The sequence below is a fragment of the Lytechinus pictus genome, chromosome 12 (genome assembly GCF_037042905.1).
Source record: "Lytechinus pictus isolate F3 Inbred chromosome 12, Lp3.0, whole genome shotgun sequence".
Taxonomy (NCBI): Eukaryota; Metazoa; Echinodermata; class Echinoidea; order Temnopleuroida; family Toxopneustidae; genus Lytechinus; species Lytechinus pictus.
Window position 1 is genome coordinate 31,438,431 of NC_087256.1, and position 20,241 is coordinate 31,458,671.

Sequence of the window (20,241 nt, forward strand, 5' to 3'; positions counted from 1 at the left end):
GACCACATCACACTTTTGTTTTTGCGTTGCACCAGGCTACCTTATTTCTTTAGATTTCCTTCTTTTTGAAACGGCTTGTATTTAAGTTGTAATTTAAGTTGTATTCAAGTTGTAATTTTGTCTTAGCTTTTTTGTGGTCGCACTCAATTTTGTAATCGAAATTTTGGACTTCGGTTAGATGTACAATAGTAAATTTGCGCGCTAAAATTAATTGAAAATGGTGATTGATTTCCCAATCAAGAAGTAAGGTGCTAAGGTGGGATCGTCACGAATGGAGTCTTTAAGTCATCTTACCGCTCATTGTAATACTCTGATTCTGTGTCCTGTTAAGTTGTATTTTCAAACATCCAAAGGGTTAATACCATAACGGTAACATAAACTTTGGATTTGGAATGGTTTTTATCAATAATAGTATTGTTTCTTCATTGCAGAATGTATGTTCACTATGCACCAAGATACATGCATCACCTATCAACAAGAAAAAGATAAACTAATTTCAAGTGTGCTCGGAAACACAGAAATGGATAGTCTGCGATAAACAACCAAGCACACCAATGTACGTTCGTAAAAAAGACGGTTTCAGAGGGCGGTAAACTCAATTCAGGCATGTCCAAAGTTTGAAAATGCTAGCGCCCTCTGTCCACGTCTAGATATCCGTCTATAAACTAACTGTAAAATCATCTTAAAGTGTAAAAAACTTGTTTCCAAAGTGAAGAGCTTTAATATCTTAGGAGACGGAGAGAAGGGGAAAAGCGCGCAAACTTCTAACGCTGGAGCCCCGCCCAAATATATAAGATGGTATAGGGATTCTGCAATATATCCTCACTTATTTAGTGCGGACTATTTTATATTATTCCTATTTATATTGGTATCATTTTGATTTTGAGAAAACAAATCAAGAAAACAAATTTTTGTTTTAATTAGATAAGACCAACTATTTTAGGTGACTATATAAATAAAAACAGACGATTTTTTTCACATGGTGGTATAAGCCTATTGCAGACAAACAATTCCCGTTATTCATCACACAAGCATGAGTCATCAATATGATGTTACAGAAAAAGACATGGTATAACCACTACGTAATTGATTTTTTTAAGGGATAGATGAAGAAAAAATATCGAGAACTTAATTATGCGGCACGACACATATACTATATGAGCAATCTTGTCGACCGGTGTCTGGTATGTGTTTCGCATACAGCTGCTCGGCGCTCTCTTGGATAGAGTCCACCTTCTCTTCCCAGACAACCCAAAATTTGGCGGGAAGAAACTCCGTGTCTGGGCCATATTTCCAAGACTGGTCCACGGTGACTTCTGATTCCTGGGAGAAAAATCATGTGGAATGAGGGAGGGGGGATAACGATTAACATTGTATTCGAACATGACAGGCAAACGAATAGTAAAATAGAAAGATATGCATTAACGTAATGAGCCAAATATCTTGAAGGGGCCAAATATGGCGTATGGGGTAATAATCCTAAAATGTTGCAAGTGAGCGAAGCGGCAAGGCAAAAATTGTAAACTTTTTTTGCACAAAAATCATCGTGGTTCATGGGTTTATGTCTGTCATGTGAAGGTTATTACTTTCTTATTTCTTCCGATCTTGATGGAGGAAAAAAATCAGTGTTTTATACTTCTTGGGTGTTTCTCTATTTATTCAACCAAACATTTACTTGGGTCGAGCGGGCCTTCTTTCTTTCATTGCACCTTGAGCACTCCACAAAGAAGATGTGGCGCATTATTATCATCATCATCATTATTATTATTATTATTATCATAATTATTATTCAAACACAGGGAGGGATATGTTTTTTAATGAGATTCTAACAAGATAAAATCCCGTGACTTACCAGCGAGATGTCAGACATTGAATAACCGGAAAACAGCGGACAGCTTTCGAGAATGGATTTAACCTGAAAAAAAAAAAAGCTATGAAATAGGATTGCTAAACATGGATACACAATTTATGGGTAAAAATAATTCATCTAGTCGGTAATTTGCTGTAACTTACAATGGAGAGTTATTATTCTCATTTTCATCGAAAAACACATGTATTAGATTTCTGATGGCCAACTTCCTTTACATTATGGTAATCCTAGCCTTTTTGCAAGTAAACTGGCTCCATGGAAGACCAACAGCAATTAATTATTGCAGCTGAATGGAGACGTATCATATTTTGTGAAAATATGAACGAAACATTATTCATGTAATAACAAATATAAAAGGAGGGTAAGGACATGTCATTACCAGCCCACCAATTGCACATTCATGAAGACGCACAACTGTTTTCATAAAATATTACTAATATTTAAAATTCAATAAACTTCATTATTTACTATCAGATTTTGATGGAACTTTTAGCATTTTGCGTTGTGAATTTAACTCTATTTGTTTAGATATAATTATTTCAAGCCCGGAATACCCCCTCTAAGATAGATAAAATAACAAACGATATTCGTACGATGACACTGCTTGTGTTCAATTTTCATAATAACGAACATCACTTACCTTACAATATAGTTCTGTTAAATGTGACTCCAAAGGTCCGATTACATCATCCATACTTTGTGTTCCAGTAGTTATTCGGCTACGAACGCTTACGATATCCTTACGAAATTGTTTTGTTGCATGCAAGGTCTCGACAAGTAGGTACGAAATGACCTAGGGAAATTTACAAGAAGAAATTACACTGCATAATCCATTTTCATCATGAGCATTAAATTAGTAAAGCCTCTCTGAAAAACAGCCTTTGGCTAATCGAAGGCTATTTTAACGTGATTAAATAATAATCATAATGATTAATGTTATTACTATCTTTATCATCGTTGTTGTTGTTGTTATCATAATTATCATCATCATCATAGATCAGCATAATTCTCATTATCATCATTATCATCATCGTCGCCATCATCATCATCATCACCACCACCATCGTCGTCGTCCTTGTCATCATCATCATCAACGGTAGCAGCATCATTATAATCGTCATCATCATCATTATCATCATCGTCGTCATCATCATCATAATCATCATCGTCAAGGTCATCATCATCATTTTCATCGTCGTCGTCATCATCATCAGCAGCAGCAGCATCATCGTCATCGTCATCATCGTCATCATCATAATCGTCGTCATCATCATCATCATCATCCACATCATCATCATCATCGCCAGCATCATCATCAGCAGCAGCAGCATAATCATCCAAATACTCACCCATTTATTGATGATGTAGTTTGAGCGGGTCCTCCCTTGCAAGAATCTGAAGAGGCTTTCGTTTCCTGGGAGATGACGCGCTTGCTACAGAGAGGGACAGAGAGAGAAAGGGATGAGAATTTGGAAATTATTCATTATGCTTATGAAATATTTCTGAATTATTCTTCAATAGCCTATACATTACAATAAATGGAATCTCTTCAATTTTGTTTTGAAAACAATAACTTTATTTTGCCAGAAATATACAGCGAAGGATAAATTTGTGCATTTATAGAATTAAAAGATAACGTTTGATTTTAATATGAATTGTGTGTTAAATGTGACTTGTTTGAAGGAGAATCTATCAGTACACAATATTTCAGATGTCTACCAGGAGGGGTGGGGGAGGACGGGGCAAGAGAAGTAGAGAAATTCTCATAATTAAGATTACCATCTTTATCATGATCTTTAACATGATTATGAAGATGGTGATAGTGATGATCGTGATGAGAATATGACGATGATGACAATAACCTTACATCATCATCATAATCATAATAATGATAATATTGTAATGATGATGATGATCATCATCATCATATGTGAATCATCGATTGCATAAATTTATGTATTCTGTAAACTTTAAAAACTTCAAAAAGGTTCATCAATAAGGAATGATACAACGAATGAGTACTGTAAACAATGACAACAACCTTCCCTTTGCATATGCGTTTCATTGTTTTGAACGCAAGATTGTATATAAATATAAACACACACGAAAAAGACAACATCCCTCCTTATAAAATTTCTCAATTTTTAACAAAACGAATTAGGGTAAAATATTTTGACTAGAATTGATATGATCGATATGTTTCAAATGTTGGGAGCACTCGATCCTTTTTTTTAATATTATTACATTTCATTTAGTGTCATTAATCATTGCGAAATTCTATATGAAATATTCAGTATGTTAAAAATAACTAATAAAAACACGTGCCTTTGTGAATTTTATTGGATATTAATGGATAACTTGTTATTTTTGGCAGGCCCTATATTATGAATAATTATCCGCCTGTATGAATTTGTCAGTCGATATATATTGCTACATTACATTGTATTTTGCTATACGTAATCAGTACGATTTAAACTGAATTAAGTATTATTACAATAAATACATACACCCACAAGACATTGTAATAAAAAGGATTCTTGAATAATTCTTAAATAATTTTCTTCATTCATAAGATATTTGAAAAAAAGGAACAGATGGTCCCCCTCTCTCTCTTTCAGAATTACTTACACGAATCGCATCATTTTTCTCACTTTCGACACTTCTTTTAAGTTGCTCTAATCTTAGCTCCAATTCACTTGTCAAAAAACAATCCGCGATGTTCCCTGTCCCATTGTGTGATTGGCAAATCGGCAACACATCTTCGTCACTTTCTGATGTAGATCTACTCAAGATATGGCGAGCTCGAGCGATGAATACGAATTGAACAAGGAATACCGCCACCAACGTTACCTTGTTGTACACGTGCATGATGTCGGTAGAATATGAGGAAAGTCTGATATAACCGTTCGGTCTGTAAATTGCGCCTAAATATTTGCTCTTTATTATATTGACGTTGTTCCTTCCTGAAAATCCAAGTAAAATTGAATATTTGACAATGAAATTACCCTTTTCAATTATACACGTATTATAATTTTTTAAATTACAATTTGTAAAAGCGGAAGAATTCACACATTGGATCCAAAACAGGCGACGGAATCAGATTTCTAAAATTTATTTCATTTCAGAAATAACAACAACAGCAATAACAAAAACCCTGAATAAACATTCATTTTTTATTAATCTTTACTCTATGCAAAGATAAGATACATTTGATATATATTATTAAACACAAAGTAACTCTTCAAAAGAATATACTGCAATAAGCTGTAATGTATCGCGGAACTAAAAGAATCCAGTAAGATCGTTCTATTGATTTGCATTTTTACTTCAATTTCTTTTCAAGATTCAGCAAAAGATTTACGCTATAACAGAAACTTAATGGTGCAGATATGTTTTTTTCTTAAATTGGAGAACTAATGGAATCAATGTTATTTTGTCGAAAAACTGTGGGATAAAAATCTAGACTTTGACGAAAATGAACAGGTTTTTTTCCTTGTTATAATAATAATAATATTTTGCTTTGAATCAACACTGCAAAAATGCTGTTTGAAATTTTAAGCATGTTGTTTAAGCCCATCGGTCTAACAACTATTATTTAAAGTTTTAAACAGGTTCTTTAAAAAAGTTTAAACAACTTTTTGTTAGAGTGACAGACTTAAACAATTTGCTTTTTTTTTTACTGTGAAGAGGATCTGCATTATGATACTGCCGCTGCAAGATTGATTGAGAAAAATAGAAGGAGTACACTCTAAATTGCAGGGAATTAAAATAAATCCGAATTGACTGTATTTAGGGACCAACGAATTCTGCACTCTGGATTGTTAAATCTCGAGGGGGTTTGAAATTTTAATCCTTCGAGATTTGAAAATATATCTGTATAATTCAAACTAAATCCAGAATTAGATTGGTCCCTAATTACAATCCATCTGGATTTATTTTACATCCCTGCAATTTAGAGTGCAGGTTGACTGAAATATTGTTTTGAATCAACGAAAGACACTGGCAATGAACTCTTTAGATGCAGCTCTCGTAGTTGGAATGTTTACTTGTAAATCAAATTGTCTCAGGAGCCTAGTTTTAAAGAAAATGAAATATACTTTACCTGTAAATGGACTGAGGTAATATGATTGTAGATCGATAAAAACAAATAAGAGTTTAACGCTGAAGATGAGATACTGATCGCCTTTGGCTCCGAATGCAAGTTGGTAAAAGTGGTGAAATTAATGTCATAACGCCGGTATTTAAAGAAGTTATACCACTGGGAATTCATAAATGGGGCATTTATCATCCACCCCTAAGTCCGGGTTTTGCTTTTAGAACGGTAATATTTTCAAGCTCATACCGGGGGGAAAATCCAGAGTGCAAGATACTAGTGTGTGGATGGAATACGAACATTGGTAAGACCGGAAAATTTCCGGTCATCGAGATAATACTGCGACCGATTTAAATACGGAAGCAAATTTGGTATCAGATATTGATAGTGTATTATTGTTATATTTGTTTTTTTAAGTTGAAACATGCGTCTCGCATGGACGCCTGATTATGCATTACTGTGATATTAGTGGAACAATAAGAGATCAATATGGGTGCGCCTTTCGGGTAGCAGTGGCAAGGAGGAAGCTGTTTCGAAATTATTGCGAAATCTTACTCCCATTTTCGTTTCCCACTCCGTAACTTTAGAATGCTGCTTTCTATTCGAAATAGAATAATTAAACATCATCGATGTTGATTAAATACAACTGTAGGCATGGTTATTTTGCATATTATGTTATATCAAAAGTATGCCAGTCTAACATGCCTGCCGTGAAATCTTTACTTTCATTAAAAAGATTCGTTGCCCACAAAATTGGCATCGTTGTGGTAAAAGGCCTACCGGTATAGGCCTATATGAATATGTTAAACATGTCCAAAATATTCGAGAAAGTATAATCAGATAGTTGTCGATTAAAGACAGACTAATCCCGATAACCCTGTCCAGCTAAACCGACCAGAGGGTCATTTCATAAAGAGTTGGCATGGATGCCATATACCAATCAGAGGTGTGCATGTGATGGGAAAAAACAAACAATGGGGGGGGGGGGGGGCACATCACAACGTATGAGTAGACCATACTCCTTTTTTTTTCTCTCTCTCTATCGTTGAACTTAGGGTCCAGAGCTCCCTTCCTACCCCCCCCCCCCCTCTGTACGCCTGCGATAGGAAATTTTATCAAGCGGCCTCGTATTTCGGAACTCCCGAGATTACAACTGCATCCCTTAACCAAAGAACGACAATCAGACCAGTAGAGCGAGTATTCATAATATATCAACCATATCAAGTGAAAGATAATCCAAGAATGAAGCCCAAATGGCATTTAATATATACGATTGGCATGAGAAATTGACCCATATCTACAGTTTAAAAACGGAGATGGGGAACTATCCCTGTTTTGAGCAGTCGAACGGTGCATCTAAGATAGAGGTCATTGAACCGCGACTACCTACATCATTCATATCAATAATCACTCTTAATAAAAATTACTCACCTTTGCACATTATCTCAAAGTGATTCATATTTTGTCCAGGGGTCTTTTCCTAAATCTTTTGTGAATATAATGAAATTCTGTTATAGATTTTTAAGCTTAACACGGGGGACAGGGAGTGACCGAATGATTGAATGGAAAATAGACTTAATAATGTTACTCATATCATATCATATTATCATCTATTTACAATTGTCTCGGATGTAGCATATAATCATAACAAATCGTCTGAATTAATCCGGTTTATCGTACGAGAAATATCATCGTATTCTTTTTGTCTTGTAATTTCTCTTGTGTGTCTTGTGATTTTTATATTCAAAAGTGAGGTTAAAAACTCGGAGTATTGAAAATCACAGATAAGATTTATGCAACCGATTGATTTCAATAAGAAAAAATGCATTAAATAAATTCATTAACGAATTATGTGCTGTTAAGGTGTGCTAATTCTGATAAAAACTTAATATGATTATGCAACAGTAATTCATCTTGAATATCAATATTTCTTGAGCTGCATAAATAGATAGAAATTCCTTTTTGAATGGGCTGGATCTGAGCATTATTAAAGAAAAAATCGAGCAAACGAATCCACTGATAAAAAAGGGGTTTTATTTTTTACCAATGTTATATAAAAAATGAAATCGGCCAAATATTCAAATGAGTTCTATATTAAGTTAAGTTGTTGAAAAGTACGATTCCTGCAATTGTCGTGGGAGGAAGGGGGTGGGTCTCCATCCACGCCCCCTTCCAGTGGCGTACCTAGGATTTTCCAGGATTTTCGTCAGGGGGGGGCAAAAAGGTCTTTCAAGCTCATCAGGGGGGGGCAGGGATACATGCATGGGTGGTGGCTTGTCAGGTGGTGGCTTGTCATACATGCTTTGCATGGGTGGTGGCTTGTCAGGGGGACAGACTGCCCCTCTGCCCCCCCCCCCCCCCGTAGGTACGCTAGTGCCCCCTTCGAGCATACAGAAGTCAAGTGGTTATGACATCGATGTATAAAATAACCAGCTCGAAGTGCCATCAACGCCGACTTATTTGCATATTTTCAGAGATCCGTCTTGCGGTTATAAAGCTGAATATACATATTCATAGAATTTACTTGGGCGTGGTCACAAGTGATGGAAAAGAACATTATCAAAACTGAGTAAAAGAACGAACTTTCCAATACAAGTGAAATGGAAACAGAGAAAGAAATGTCAAGGAAGGTTTCACACTCCTCTTGTGTTGCAAGTAAATCTCGAAGCACATTTATGAGCCATGAACTAAATATACATTATTCTCAACGCAGAAGCAATATTTGGGTTATTCCAAGAGCAGACGTATAAAAAATAGAAATGGGGTCGACCAAGCGTGGGCAATAATTGGAGCAAGATTTATTTGTTTCCTTCATGAACAAACACAAATTCTCTTTCACTTTGCTGCATTGATGATTGAACTTTAGACGTATACATGCATGATAGACGCATCCGTAACGCGAACATGTGGGATTTTTAATGAAATCAACTTCAAATCTTCATTTGAACTGCTTCCATTTACATGCCAAAAATTGTCCCTATGCCAGTGGCATTTAGATATGTTGATCAAAATTTACATGCCTGATATTGCGCCAAAGTACTGAAGGAAATAATGATCCAGTGATATTATGGACGGTGGCTTTGTTTCGCAAAAACTTTGATGACTTTGGAATTCTTAATAAAATTTCCACATTTAGGCCAAGTCATGTTTAGAGTGAATCACGACATTATTCCTTTGATATTAATATGGCTTGTGATAAAACAGTTCAGTAAATTCTTATTCACGGTTTAAATTGTTATATGCCACTGACGTCGATTTTACCTTACCTACATGTACATCTAAGTTGGGTTTAGTACTACCCCACCTCCAACACCTCGCGACATTTTAGTCTTTTTTATACCCTCGCAAATTTGACCTTAAACTTGCTCCTAGACTTGCTTTCCTAGCGAAATAGATACCCTTTTTCATTATTTTAGTGTTTTTGACACCCTTACGTACGTAACGTGCCCTATCTTGAAAAAGACATCCTTTTTACGGGTTTTTTTAGTCGCACATGGTATCCACTCGTCAATGTAAGTGCCCCCCCCCCCCCCCGGACCAAGCAAAAGTGACTATAATGTGTTAGTTTGTATCTTTGCTGATTTCTTTTCCTTTTTGTCGCTATATATATACCATGTTCACAGTGGGGTAACCCCGAGGGAGGGGTATATTTGCTGATAAAAATGAAGAGATAAAAAAGGAAGGAGGGTGAACGATAGAAAACAATAAAGAAAAGAGATACAGATATTGAAGAAACATATTCCCTTAAATAGATTTTAATGCTCAGTGAGATAATTTCTTTCCTTTCTTTCTTTTCCTTATCATAAAGAGTCCTATATGTATCGAATAATGGTCAATTACTCGATGTAGACCCATTAGAAACATTTTCGAAAATTGTGTTAGACATGTTCGGAGAATATTTAAAAAGACTTGTTTTTCCGCGTGAAAAAAACAAAACACAAAAACGATGGCGGTTCAAAGCTTCGGTGCTTCTCGCAAAAGGAAAAGTAGGAATGCCGTATATACACACTTCCATGGATGTCCATTCTTCACTACATTATATGATAATAGCATGGCCCATGGGGGCGTCATGGTCTGGTGGTTATGAATCTCGTTTTTTCAATGAGAGGGACGTGGGTTCGAATCTCAGCATGAAATTGATCCACATTGTGCTGCAATCATCCAAGGTGGGGCGAATGGGTACCGGGCAGGATTAATTCCTTGAATGCACCAAGCGCCTTTAGCAACTGGAGCTACAACCGGTAATATACAGTGCGCCATTGAATATAAAACTAGATAAATCGGCGCCTCATAAATGCTATACAGTGCGTCCCAGAAAACACGAAACCGAGATTAAGCGACGATTTATCATAACTTAATCACAAATACAATAGACAAATGACCTACCAATGTAAAGCTTACAATCTCCTCTTTCATCTGATATTACTTAGATTATTCCTTATTCACGCATGAGTGAGCAAAAACAATTTGAAGAAAGGATACCAAAAATCATTTGGCGGGGGGTATCTGAATTTCAAAAAGAAAATCACATGCCTAAAAAGTTCAACATCTGCTCTTTTATTTGATACCTTAATCACAAAAAATGGTCAAGAAGTATAAAAGTTATGTTCCCTCGAAACAATGCTTGTATTTTCATAATTTCATTAAATAAACGTGTTTTCACCGGTTTCCCACAGAAGCTATCGCATGGCTAACAAAAGACTTAATGCATGGCTGATCGTCAACAAAACGGAGTGTCGAGTGAGTTTGAACGCTAGCCTGTAAAACCTCTTCATTTAATGAAATTATTTAAATTCAAGCCTTATTTCAAATAACCAGAACTTTGTTATTTCATGACCATTTTCTGTAATTGAGGTATCAAATTAAAGAGCAGATATTGAACTTTTTAGAAATGTGGTTTTCTTTTTGAAACCCAGATACAGCCCGCCAAATGGCTTTTTGGTATCCCCTCTTCAAATTGTTTTTGCTCACTCATGCGTGAATGAGAAATAATCTAAGTAATATCAGATGAAAGAGGAGATTCTAAGCTTTACAATGGTAGGTCATTTGTCTATTTTATTTGTGTTTAAGCTATGATAAATCATCGATAAATCTCGGTTTCGTTTTTTGTGGGACGCACTGTATATTATCAGTATGGCTATGGCAATGCATTTATTTTACTCACTGGAAACCAGTATCGAGGGGGGAAACTCTCGTTTGTAATCCATAATTAGGTGACAGATGACATAAAGGTAAAACCACCCCCTCCCTCACTTGATTTTCAAAGGTAATTTGTATTATCATTTTGATTCTCCTCTACCCCTACTCGACTTCTGCGCTCGCACCATCACAGCAATAGTCTCTTGTAAGTGGACCTGGCAGTAGAGGAATATCTTAATTGACATCGTGGCAATAAACGCTCGTTCGCTTCACTCACCGGAATATTTTCTCCTCTATGTCATTTAGGGACTTATGCAGCGCTAGGACAATTGACAAGGAGCTTCTGCCGTCATCGTCATTAACACCATACACCCTCCCCACAGCGCCTAATTACCATTGTCATCGCTATCATCCTCACCGAGGATCTTTGTCAGAAATACACTCTCATCATCAACCTTCTTCTTTTGCCTCCTCTTCATCATCATCATCATCATCATCACCACCACCACCACCACTACTTCTACCCTCATCATCATCATCGTAACCATGCACAATTTTTATTATCATCGTCATCATAGCCATCATCATCATCGTCGTCATGCATCTCATAATCATCATCATCACCGGCATCACCATCATCATAATCACCATCATTATTATCATCATCGTCATCATCATCATCATCATCATCGTCATCATCATCATAATCGCCATCATCACTATCATAATCATCATCATCAACATCATCATCATCAACAACATCATCATTATCACCGGCATCCTCCTCCACCACCTCATCATCATCACTGTCATCAAATTCACCGTCATCAGTATTATCCTCCTCATCATCATCATCGTCATCAACATAATCGCCATCATCATTATTATCATCATCATTATCATCATCATCATCGTCATCATCATCGTCACCATCATCATCATTATCATTATCACCGGCATCCTCCTCCTCCACCTCATCATCATCATTGTCATCAAATTCACCGTCATCAGTATTATCCTCCTCCTCATCATCATCGTCATCATCATAATCGCCATCATCATCATCATCATAATCACCATCATCATCAACATCATCATCAACATCCTAATTATCACCGGCATCCTTCTCCATCACCTCATCATCATCATTGTCATCAAATTCACCGTCATCAGTATTATCCTCCTCCTCACCATCATCGTCATCATCATAATCGCCATCATCATTATTATCATCATCATTATCATCATCAACGTCGTCACCATCATCATCATTATCACATTATCACATTTCATGCCCAACAAGTCTCTTATTTCTCCAGTAGTATATATTGACCTTTTTAGTAGAAATTAAATTTGATTTTGAATAATCTTTAATAGTCGCGACATAGTGTTTTGAATAATAGTGCGTAAATATATATAATTGAATATTGTGTAAAGTAATTGAAACATTTTGGGGGTTCACTTATTTATCTACTTTATCTATATAACGAAAACATAATAGGACATCCCATTCGACATAATGTTAATTTTCTTGGATCCACATGTAAACGTACAAATAAAAACATAATTTAACAAAAAATAATATAAAATAAATGTCAATAAACTCGAACATGACAAAATGTCAATATGTATAACGTTAATATCACGGAATTTTCTTGCTAATTTATCTATTCACAACATATATATTGACAAATTTCATTTTTATACAATTAATTTATTCATTAATTTTATTCACTTATCAAATAGAGCAGGGCAGTATAATTAGAGCCATGTTGGTCTTTTGAAAAATATACAATTAAATACATAACCGGACAATAAACAAAAAATAATTATGAACATAAAATTGAACTTGATTAAATAAACATTTTTACAGAATATGAATAATTGGTGAAGAGAAAGCATGCGTAAAAGCCTTTGACAATCAAGACATAAACTTGAATGTGAGAAAATCTATTCAAAATATGAATTATTGAAGAGAAAAGATATTCTTTAAATCCGTTTTACAATGAAAAATATAAACTTCATAGTGCCAAATTTAAACAAAATATGAATATTAGTGAACAGAAAATACCATTGAAAAATCCCTTTGACAATATTAAATCACTGCGAAGATATCTGATGAATAGTTAACAAAAGACTGGCAAAGTTAGGTCATTAGATTTTTAATTTGAAGACAATAATCTCTAGGCAATTAGAACATGCAAATAGACATGATAATTATATACATATACGATAAAAGCTTTGGTACGTGCTAAAACTGACACCAGTTGGTCTCTAGATGACCACTCCCTAGGGTGTTATAATGGCACCCAAGAGTTTAAACATAACACAAAGAGTGTAAAAGCAACAACCAAATGTGTTGTAATTACACCCAGTGGTGTTGAACTAATACTAAATTTAGCACCTGATTAGAATGACTATGGTGTCCGACGGTGTGGTCTTCTTCTATACGTACACCAATTAACACCACTGAGTTTTTGCTGACGGTAGGCCCTGATACAAATTATGTTATTAATAAAGCACAAGTATAATGTACAAGTAATCAGTGTATGTATTTCAAAGTGTCAATTAACAGCGATCAGTTTGATTCCCTCATCCCTTTTTCAATAGTTTCATCTATTAAGTTGCCCTGGGACGGCGCCAATATATTTGACAGGAGTTGGGAAGATACCCTAAAGGTGACGTCATAGTATAACAATACATGTCTATTTTATAGCATTCTTACTTATTTACTCCCCACCCCTTCACTACTTGAAAATATCATATGGTTGTGGGGGAAGAGCTAGGGCTTGTTCTGGAAGCTTTGGTGGCCCCCTCCTACAACGCCGCCCCGAGCTGCTACGTCATTTGATTGAACTATCTTGACTGCATGACTGCGATTCATGTTTATTCCCAGTACTGCCAGCCCCCCTCCGCGTTGATGGGGGTGTGGTTAAAGTTTGCATTTGTAATAGTACCCCCAGCACAGAGTATCTCGTGCGTACAGCTGCTTGCGAAGAGCTCCCGCCGGTCAGGCCCGGTAAACCGTGGTGCTAGAAGATGGGCCAGCTTGCTCTGGACCTCTACCAGAAACCTTGTCCAGGTAGATTCTATGTGTGGGTCTGTTGCCAAGGAAACAGTTGCAAGTGTATCCGCCTGCGAACGAAATAGAACAAAATGCGTCTTGTTTGAGAAACTGCAGATATTAGGTAATACCTCAGTCACATTTCATCTACGGTGGCCATAAGGCGAGTCGAAAACGGCCGTTTTGATTCATTTTTATTCAAGTCACCTATATGCTGTAGCTGGTACAAAAATGTTAAAACGGTTGATTCCGACTCGACGTACAGCCGTCGTATGGGAAGTGCATTCTAAAAGATATTGGGTAATGCTTATGTGTCCAACCAACATCATGAACATTGGGCATTGCAGTGTGATGAAAGTTTTGCCCAATCTAAAGTAATTGTTGCTTATTTTTTAACCTTACTGGACAATATGCTTCCCGCATTGGATAAAATACTGCCCAAACTTGGTTGGATCCGGACACATAATTAGCCTCGTGCTGGTTAAAATTTAATTTACCCAATATTTTTTACAGTGTGTAACTGAGGTATGATAACTCAATTGGAGGGTGCACTCAAATTTGCAGGGATTTAAAATAAATCCAGAATTCGATCGGTCCCCATAACTACAGTCCTGTTAATCCCTGCAAATTAGAGTATGCGGGGGCCGGCTATAGCAGGAACGATACAATTATAGTACGCACTTCTTTCCAAAATTTCTCCTCAAAGGAATTTTACAGAAATGTTATGCAATAAGAACGAAGAGGAAATTTTCATTTTCGTTCTCATAGGCCAATTTGTATGGGCCTGTTTTGTTATATAAACATTTGTTATAATAATAGCAATGCATATTTTCACGACTAATTTTCCGCTTAATTTTATGATAATATTGTTCTCATTAGCATATTCTTGATAGTTACTGTCAAACTGTTTTGTCACCTAAGAACGGGAAGAATAATCCTGTCGTATCAATATTTCCTATTGCATTTTCAGTGATATATTTATTCATCTAAATGCGTGATAAGTTTTCTTTCAAATCTACAAACTATATTATCAAGTTATTTGCTGCATTCCTGCTTTTTTATAAATCTTGAATTGATGTGATTAGAATTAGGGGGTTCAGGGGGGTTGTTTTCGAAGTCTTACCTCTTCCAGTTGTAATGGAGCGTTTGTTAGAAGAGGACATTTTGTAACCATTGTAGTAAGCTGTCATATGAAAAGAGAATATGGTAGATGGAAACGAATGAAATTAAATTCCCCTACATACACAAAATCTAACTGACGAATAGAATAGGGCATCGAATGTTTTACTCGAGACTACCCCCCCCCCTTCCAAGGGCGGAAATCTTTCCCCAAAGGTAGGGGACCAGGGGCTTGAAAATTTGACAAGCCAAAAAAAAGGTTATCACCCCAAATGTAAGGTCATTTCGACCCAAAAAAAATTGACAAGCAAAAAAAAAAGAAAAGAAAGTTATCACCCAAAAAGTAAGGTCATCTCGTCCACAATACATGTTTTATTTCGATTTTGAATGATGTATTTCTTTCCATCATAAAAGACCAAAAATATTAGGGCGGCCATTTGATATTGTGTCCCCCCCCCCCTACTATTTTGGGTAGGGGGACGCGTCCCCCTGTCCCCCTGGGATTTCCGCCCATGTCCCCCTCCCCAAAATAAAAATGAAAATATCTATTGAATAAGTATGAGGTGAAAGGCTGCCTGCCAAAGTTAAGGTTATTATTGTTTGATTATCAAAGAATAGAAATAAAAGTTCTTGTATAAACATTTTCGTGATGAAGGTTAAGAGAAAGTAATTGATATCGTGTGTTAGTATTTGAGAGCCTTGAAGAAGTGAATTTAAGAGACTCGAATCAGACCATCTCCACCAACACTAGCGTATGGGGGGGGGTGGTGGTTGGGACCAGAGGCACAGTGCCCTACCCCCTACATAATTTTGATGACTTTTTTTCATTCCCAATCTCCCCCCCCCCCCCAATAAAAAAAGAAGATTGTTAGCCCTTCCTGGCTAGGTTTTACAAGAACATCACAGTCCAAATAGATTTAAGACAAACCAATAATCGATTAGTTAGGCCTACACGTATGTCTATATTTGTCATAATGTGTTTTAACTGCCCGTACAATGTTTGTCACGTCTTAAACGACGTGGCGCAAGATATCATGAATTTGAACTGAAGTAGGCATATATCGAAACTGCGAGGGAAAAGTGGAGCACAGAGACGTAATGAGTCGAAAGTTTTGAGAGGGATAGTAAAACTTCCACCTTTTAATACAAAAATCCAATGTCTTAATCAAATATCATATCATTATGTGTTACATTGAAATTCCATGTAGTTGTAAATAATATTGTCGATAGTGTAAACTCTACTTATAATCTGAACATACTCATACTTTTTTTCGAGTGTCAAATATTCACAACAACACATTAAAAAGAGTTTTCCCAAATAAAGCCGAGACGATCTGAAGCCATTTTTCTTAAGAAAAGCATTATAAGATCGATCTAACTTACCGACGAGTTTAGGGATTGGTATGCCACGGCAAGGCGATCTCGGAAAATATCGACGTCGAATTCGTATAAGGCTTCGTCGGCGTGGTCGAACTCGTGAATGAAAGAGTCCATCAGCACCAATCCTCGGCAGAGAAATGTCACGGTCGATTCGCTCGTACTGTTATGAATACTGTCGTCTGGATTCTGAGGGGGGATATTATAACAACCATCGATAGCATAAAATCAAAATAGCAAACCACATCATCAAACATGGTATTTATTGACGTTCAAATAGGTTTCATACTCTATCGAAGATAAAGACCAAAAAAAAAATAAAACAGTCGCAGCTGGATTATTCCTGTTTAAAAATTTGTAGGCACAATATATTCATAAAAGTTGTATATTTAAAAGCGAATGCACATTGTTAAGTGGAAGTCACCTTAAATGAATCTATACTAAATATTTAAGAGATTAGATGATGTATTTCAAGTTAAAAGGTCTCATTTATTATGAACAGAAATCAGTTGCCTGCCAGTCGCTTCCACATCAAAAATGAATCTTATTCGAATAAGGGGGGGGGGGGGTCGTGATTGATTTATGTCGGTTATTTTCACATGCTTCTTATCGGTTATTATTCACTTACATTGCAATAGATGTGTTTGATTGGCTGATGAGATACGTTGCTATGGTTACTCGCAGTAAATGACAACTTGTCACTGAGTGGTGTCTGTTCTCAACCTTTTGCATGTTTGCTATTTGATTATTTTCATTATTTAATTGTAGAAATGAGCTATTTATCCTTCCCCAATGTTGTCTATCTAAGTAGTGCCACATTCCTTTCTGCCTTCGAGAATTTGACTTCTTTTAGCGGGTTTTTAAGCACATTTTCAGCCATATTTACCTCTTGTTTGCACAAAAATAGGTTTGATTTAATGTGTAGTAAATAATTTTTTTCTTCAAATTTCCAGTAGACTTTTTACTCATTTGAAAATTGAAAATGTCAAAACTGTGTTTACAAAATAATCTAGAGTTAGATATAACATACACCCCCCTTTCCTTGTAGCGCCGCCTCTGGTTATATGGAATATAAAAACGGTACTTCATCATTGAATGCTATAAAGCGCTAAATCCATCTATCGTTATTACAATCGACTCGTGGAGAAGTGTCTTCTGGTTACAGATAAGGGCTAAAGTGAAACTTGAACGATTAAGAAAAACTCGTCAACTTACCATCGAATTGATCACAGCATTGAGTCCTGTTCTGTACTGTTGAACGAGAGAATCGAAATAGGATCATTATAATATAATTCAATTTTCCAATTTTTTGTTTAATGAATCAAATCACAAAGAAAATGGTGGGTCTTGGATCGTACATCAAACATAACGAATAAAGATGCTCCTAAAGTTATCTCAGCGGGATAGACTATTTTAGGGGGAAAAATGATTTTGCAGTCCCATTTAGTCCTTCTATATCATGGCAGTTTCTGATGCCCAATGTCAAAATTACCTATCAATAATTATGAAACACAGCCGTGGTATAGAAATGAGGAAAGACTAGAGGCCATCTAAAAAATCACTTGATATTCATATAAAAATTGTATAAGACTTTGAACTTGCTTTACAACCTATCGTTTGTAATCGAAATCCATTGTCTGGCTTCATTTGCTGGCACTTTTTCAGAAATACATTGTACAGTGTAAAAACGTTGGTTAAAATATTAAGCACGTTGTTTAAGCCTATATCTCTGACAACAATTTTTTCAACATTTTTGAAGTAATTGAAACTTTTTAAACTTGTTTATCACTTTATACAGTACAATGGTTTATAGAGTGACGGGTTTAAAGAACGTGCTTACAATTTTAAACAGCGTTTTTGATTATTTGCCTCAGTGTGCCAATGTCTAAGATTCAATGCAATTTGTTCCCTTTGTTTTGGGAAGTATGTAAAATGGGCCTGATGCCAATCAATATCCAACAATATCTGACTTAAAAATAATCCATAATTTTAATATCTTATGACATTTTTTATATTTCATGACACTTCACTATAACCCTCAAGCTGACGCATAGAAAATGAATGAATAAAAATGCCAGTGTAAATATATACTAACCTCGTCTTTCATGACGTCATTGAAAGCTATTATGGTGGAACGGTTGAAGAAGCAATTGTTCATTGATATACCTCTCCTTGCCCGGGGTAACGGTGCACCACCACCACAGGGTGTCCATATCTGACCTTTGACCTGTAACGATGACGTCATTAAGAGTACCAGAAGTGACGCCAGCGTGGTCGTTCTCAGGGTAGGCGTCGTCATCTTGTAGTTTTTGCCGATATGGTAATCTTGATCGACGAAATAATGGTATTGTGCTTGAAACTAGGCAGCCCTTGGTGCTCCTAAAGTAGTTGTTGTCTTTCAATCTGAGGTTGAGAAATTGTAATGTTTGATCAGAAATTATGAAATTAAAAACGTAAAATGAAAGCTATGCATTGATTTAGAAGAACAATATGTTAGAAAAGGTTTAAAAGTGTTTTCAATCATCGAGGTAGAGTATCATGAATTAAGTAAAAATATAAACCTTGTCAACTCGACTTAGGCTATTTTAATTTACTGAGACGTCCCATGCCCTCTCCAACAGTGGCGTAAGTCTGGTCCGAGCAATGCGGGGGGGGGGGGTGGTGATAGTATGGGGTTCCCCTACATAAAGGTCTTCCTATACGTGGGTACATAACATGTGTGCAAAATACGGCATGTATATGATTTCTGATGATGACAGTTAAGGCCTATCATTTTTTTATTGTTGTGTAATGGTTTTGTTGTGATATAAACTACCGATGTGAAAAGGTTGCTGCAGTTGTTAAAAACAATGTGCTTATATCACACAGGGAAATAAGGGTCCATCATAAATAACGAAATAAAACTTCAGAAGAAAAGGATAGAGAAATATAAAATTGTTTTATATGTGTGTGTATATATATATTTATATACATGTATATAAATATATATATAAATATATATATTTATATATATATAAAGGTTATAAGGACATTTTGTCCAAGAAAAGAGATGACAAGAAATAACGAAAAGAATGAAAAAAAAAAGAAAGAAAAAAAAAAAAAAAAAATGTTTAGAAAAAGATACAAAACTAATTAATTTACCTGGCACAAGAAGAAAGCTATAAACCTGCCAATTCGATAAGTTTTTAACTGAGCTCACACCGATGTAGTTACAACGGAAGAAATGATATATATCTGCAATTTCACTGGGGTTTAAATACTGTCCTTTATCATGATTATTATGAACAGATGACATTATTTCGAAATAAGATCTGCGTTTTAAAATTCCGAAGTACAAATTCCTCAATTATGGTTTGCAATAAAGGCGAGAAACGCAATTAAAATCAGACGAGAGCGTCAATCGCGTCCGGGAAAATGATACTCGGAAAATGGAAATTCCGATTGCGAATGCTAAATAAATATAAACAACGTTCTCTCTCTCCTTTCCTTTTCTCTTACCTCTCTCTCTCTCTCTCTCTTTCAACAAGTTGCCACTTGAAAATACAATTTAATATCATATTCATTCGTCACACCTGGATA

The 20,241-nt window shown here is 35.8% G+C and overlaps 1 protein-coding gene across 1 annotated transcript; it reads right to left on the reverse strand.

Annotated features, from left to right (window-relative positions):
- Window positions 1-12,463: 12,463 nt before the first annotated feature.
- Window positions 12,464-19,886, reverse strand: LOC129273174 (uncharacterized). Its single transcript, XM_054910210.2, has 6 exons — window positions 19,804-19,886; window positions 18,758-19,065; window positions 17,878-17,913; window positions 16,669-16,851; window positions 15,290-15,349; window positions 12,464-14,237 (listed from the first exon to the last, which is right to left on the reverse strand). The coding sequence occupies exons 2-6, from the start codon at window positions 18,959-18,961 to the stop codon at window positions 13,989-13,991; spliced, it is 732 nt and encodes a 243-aa protein (XP_054766185.2). The 5' UTR covers window positions 18,962-19,065; window positions 19,804-19,886; the 3' UTR covers window positions 12,464-13,988.
- Window positions 19,887-20,241: the final 355 nt, after the last annotated feature.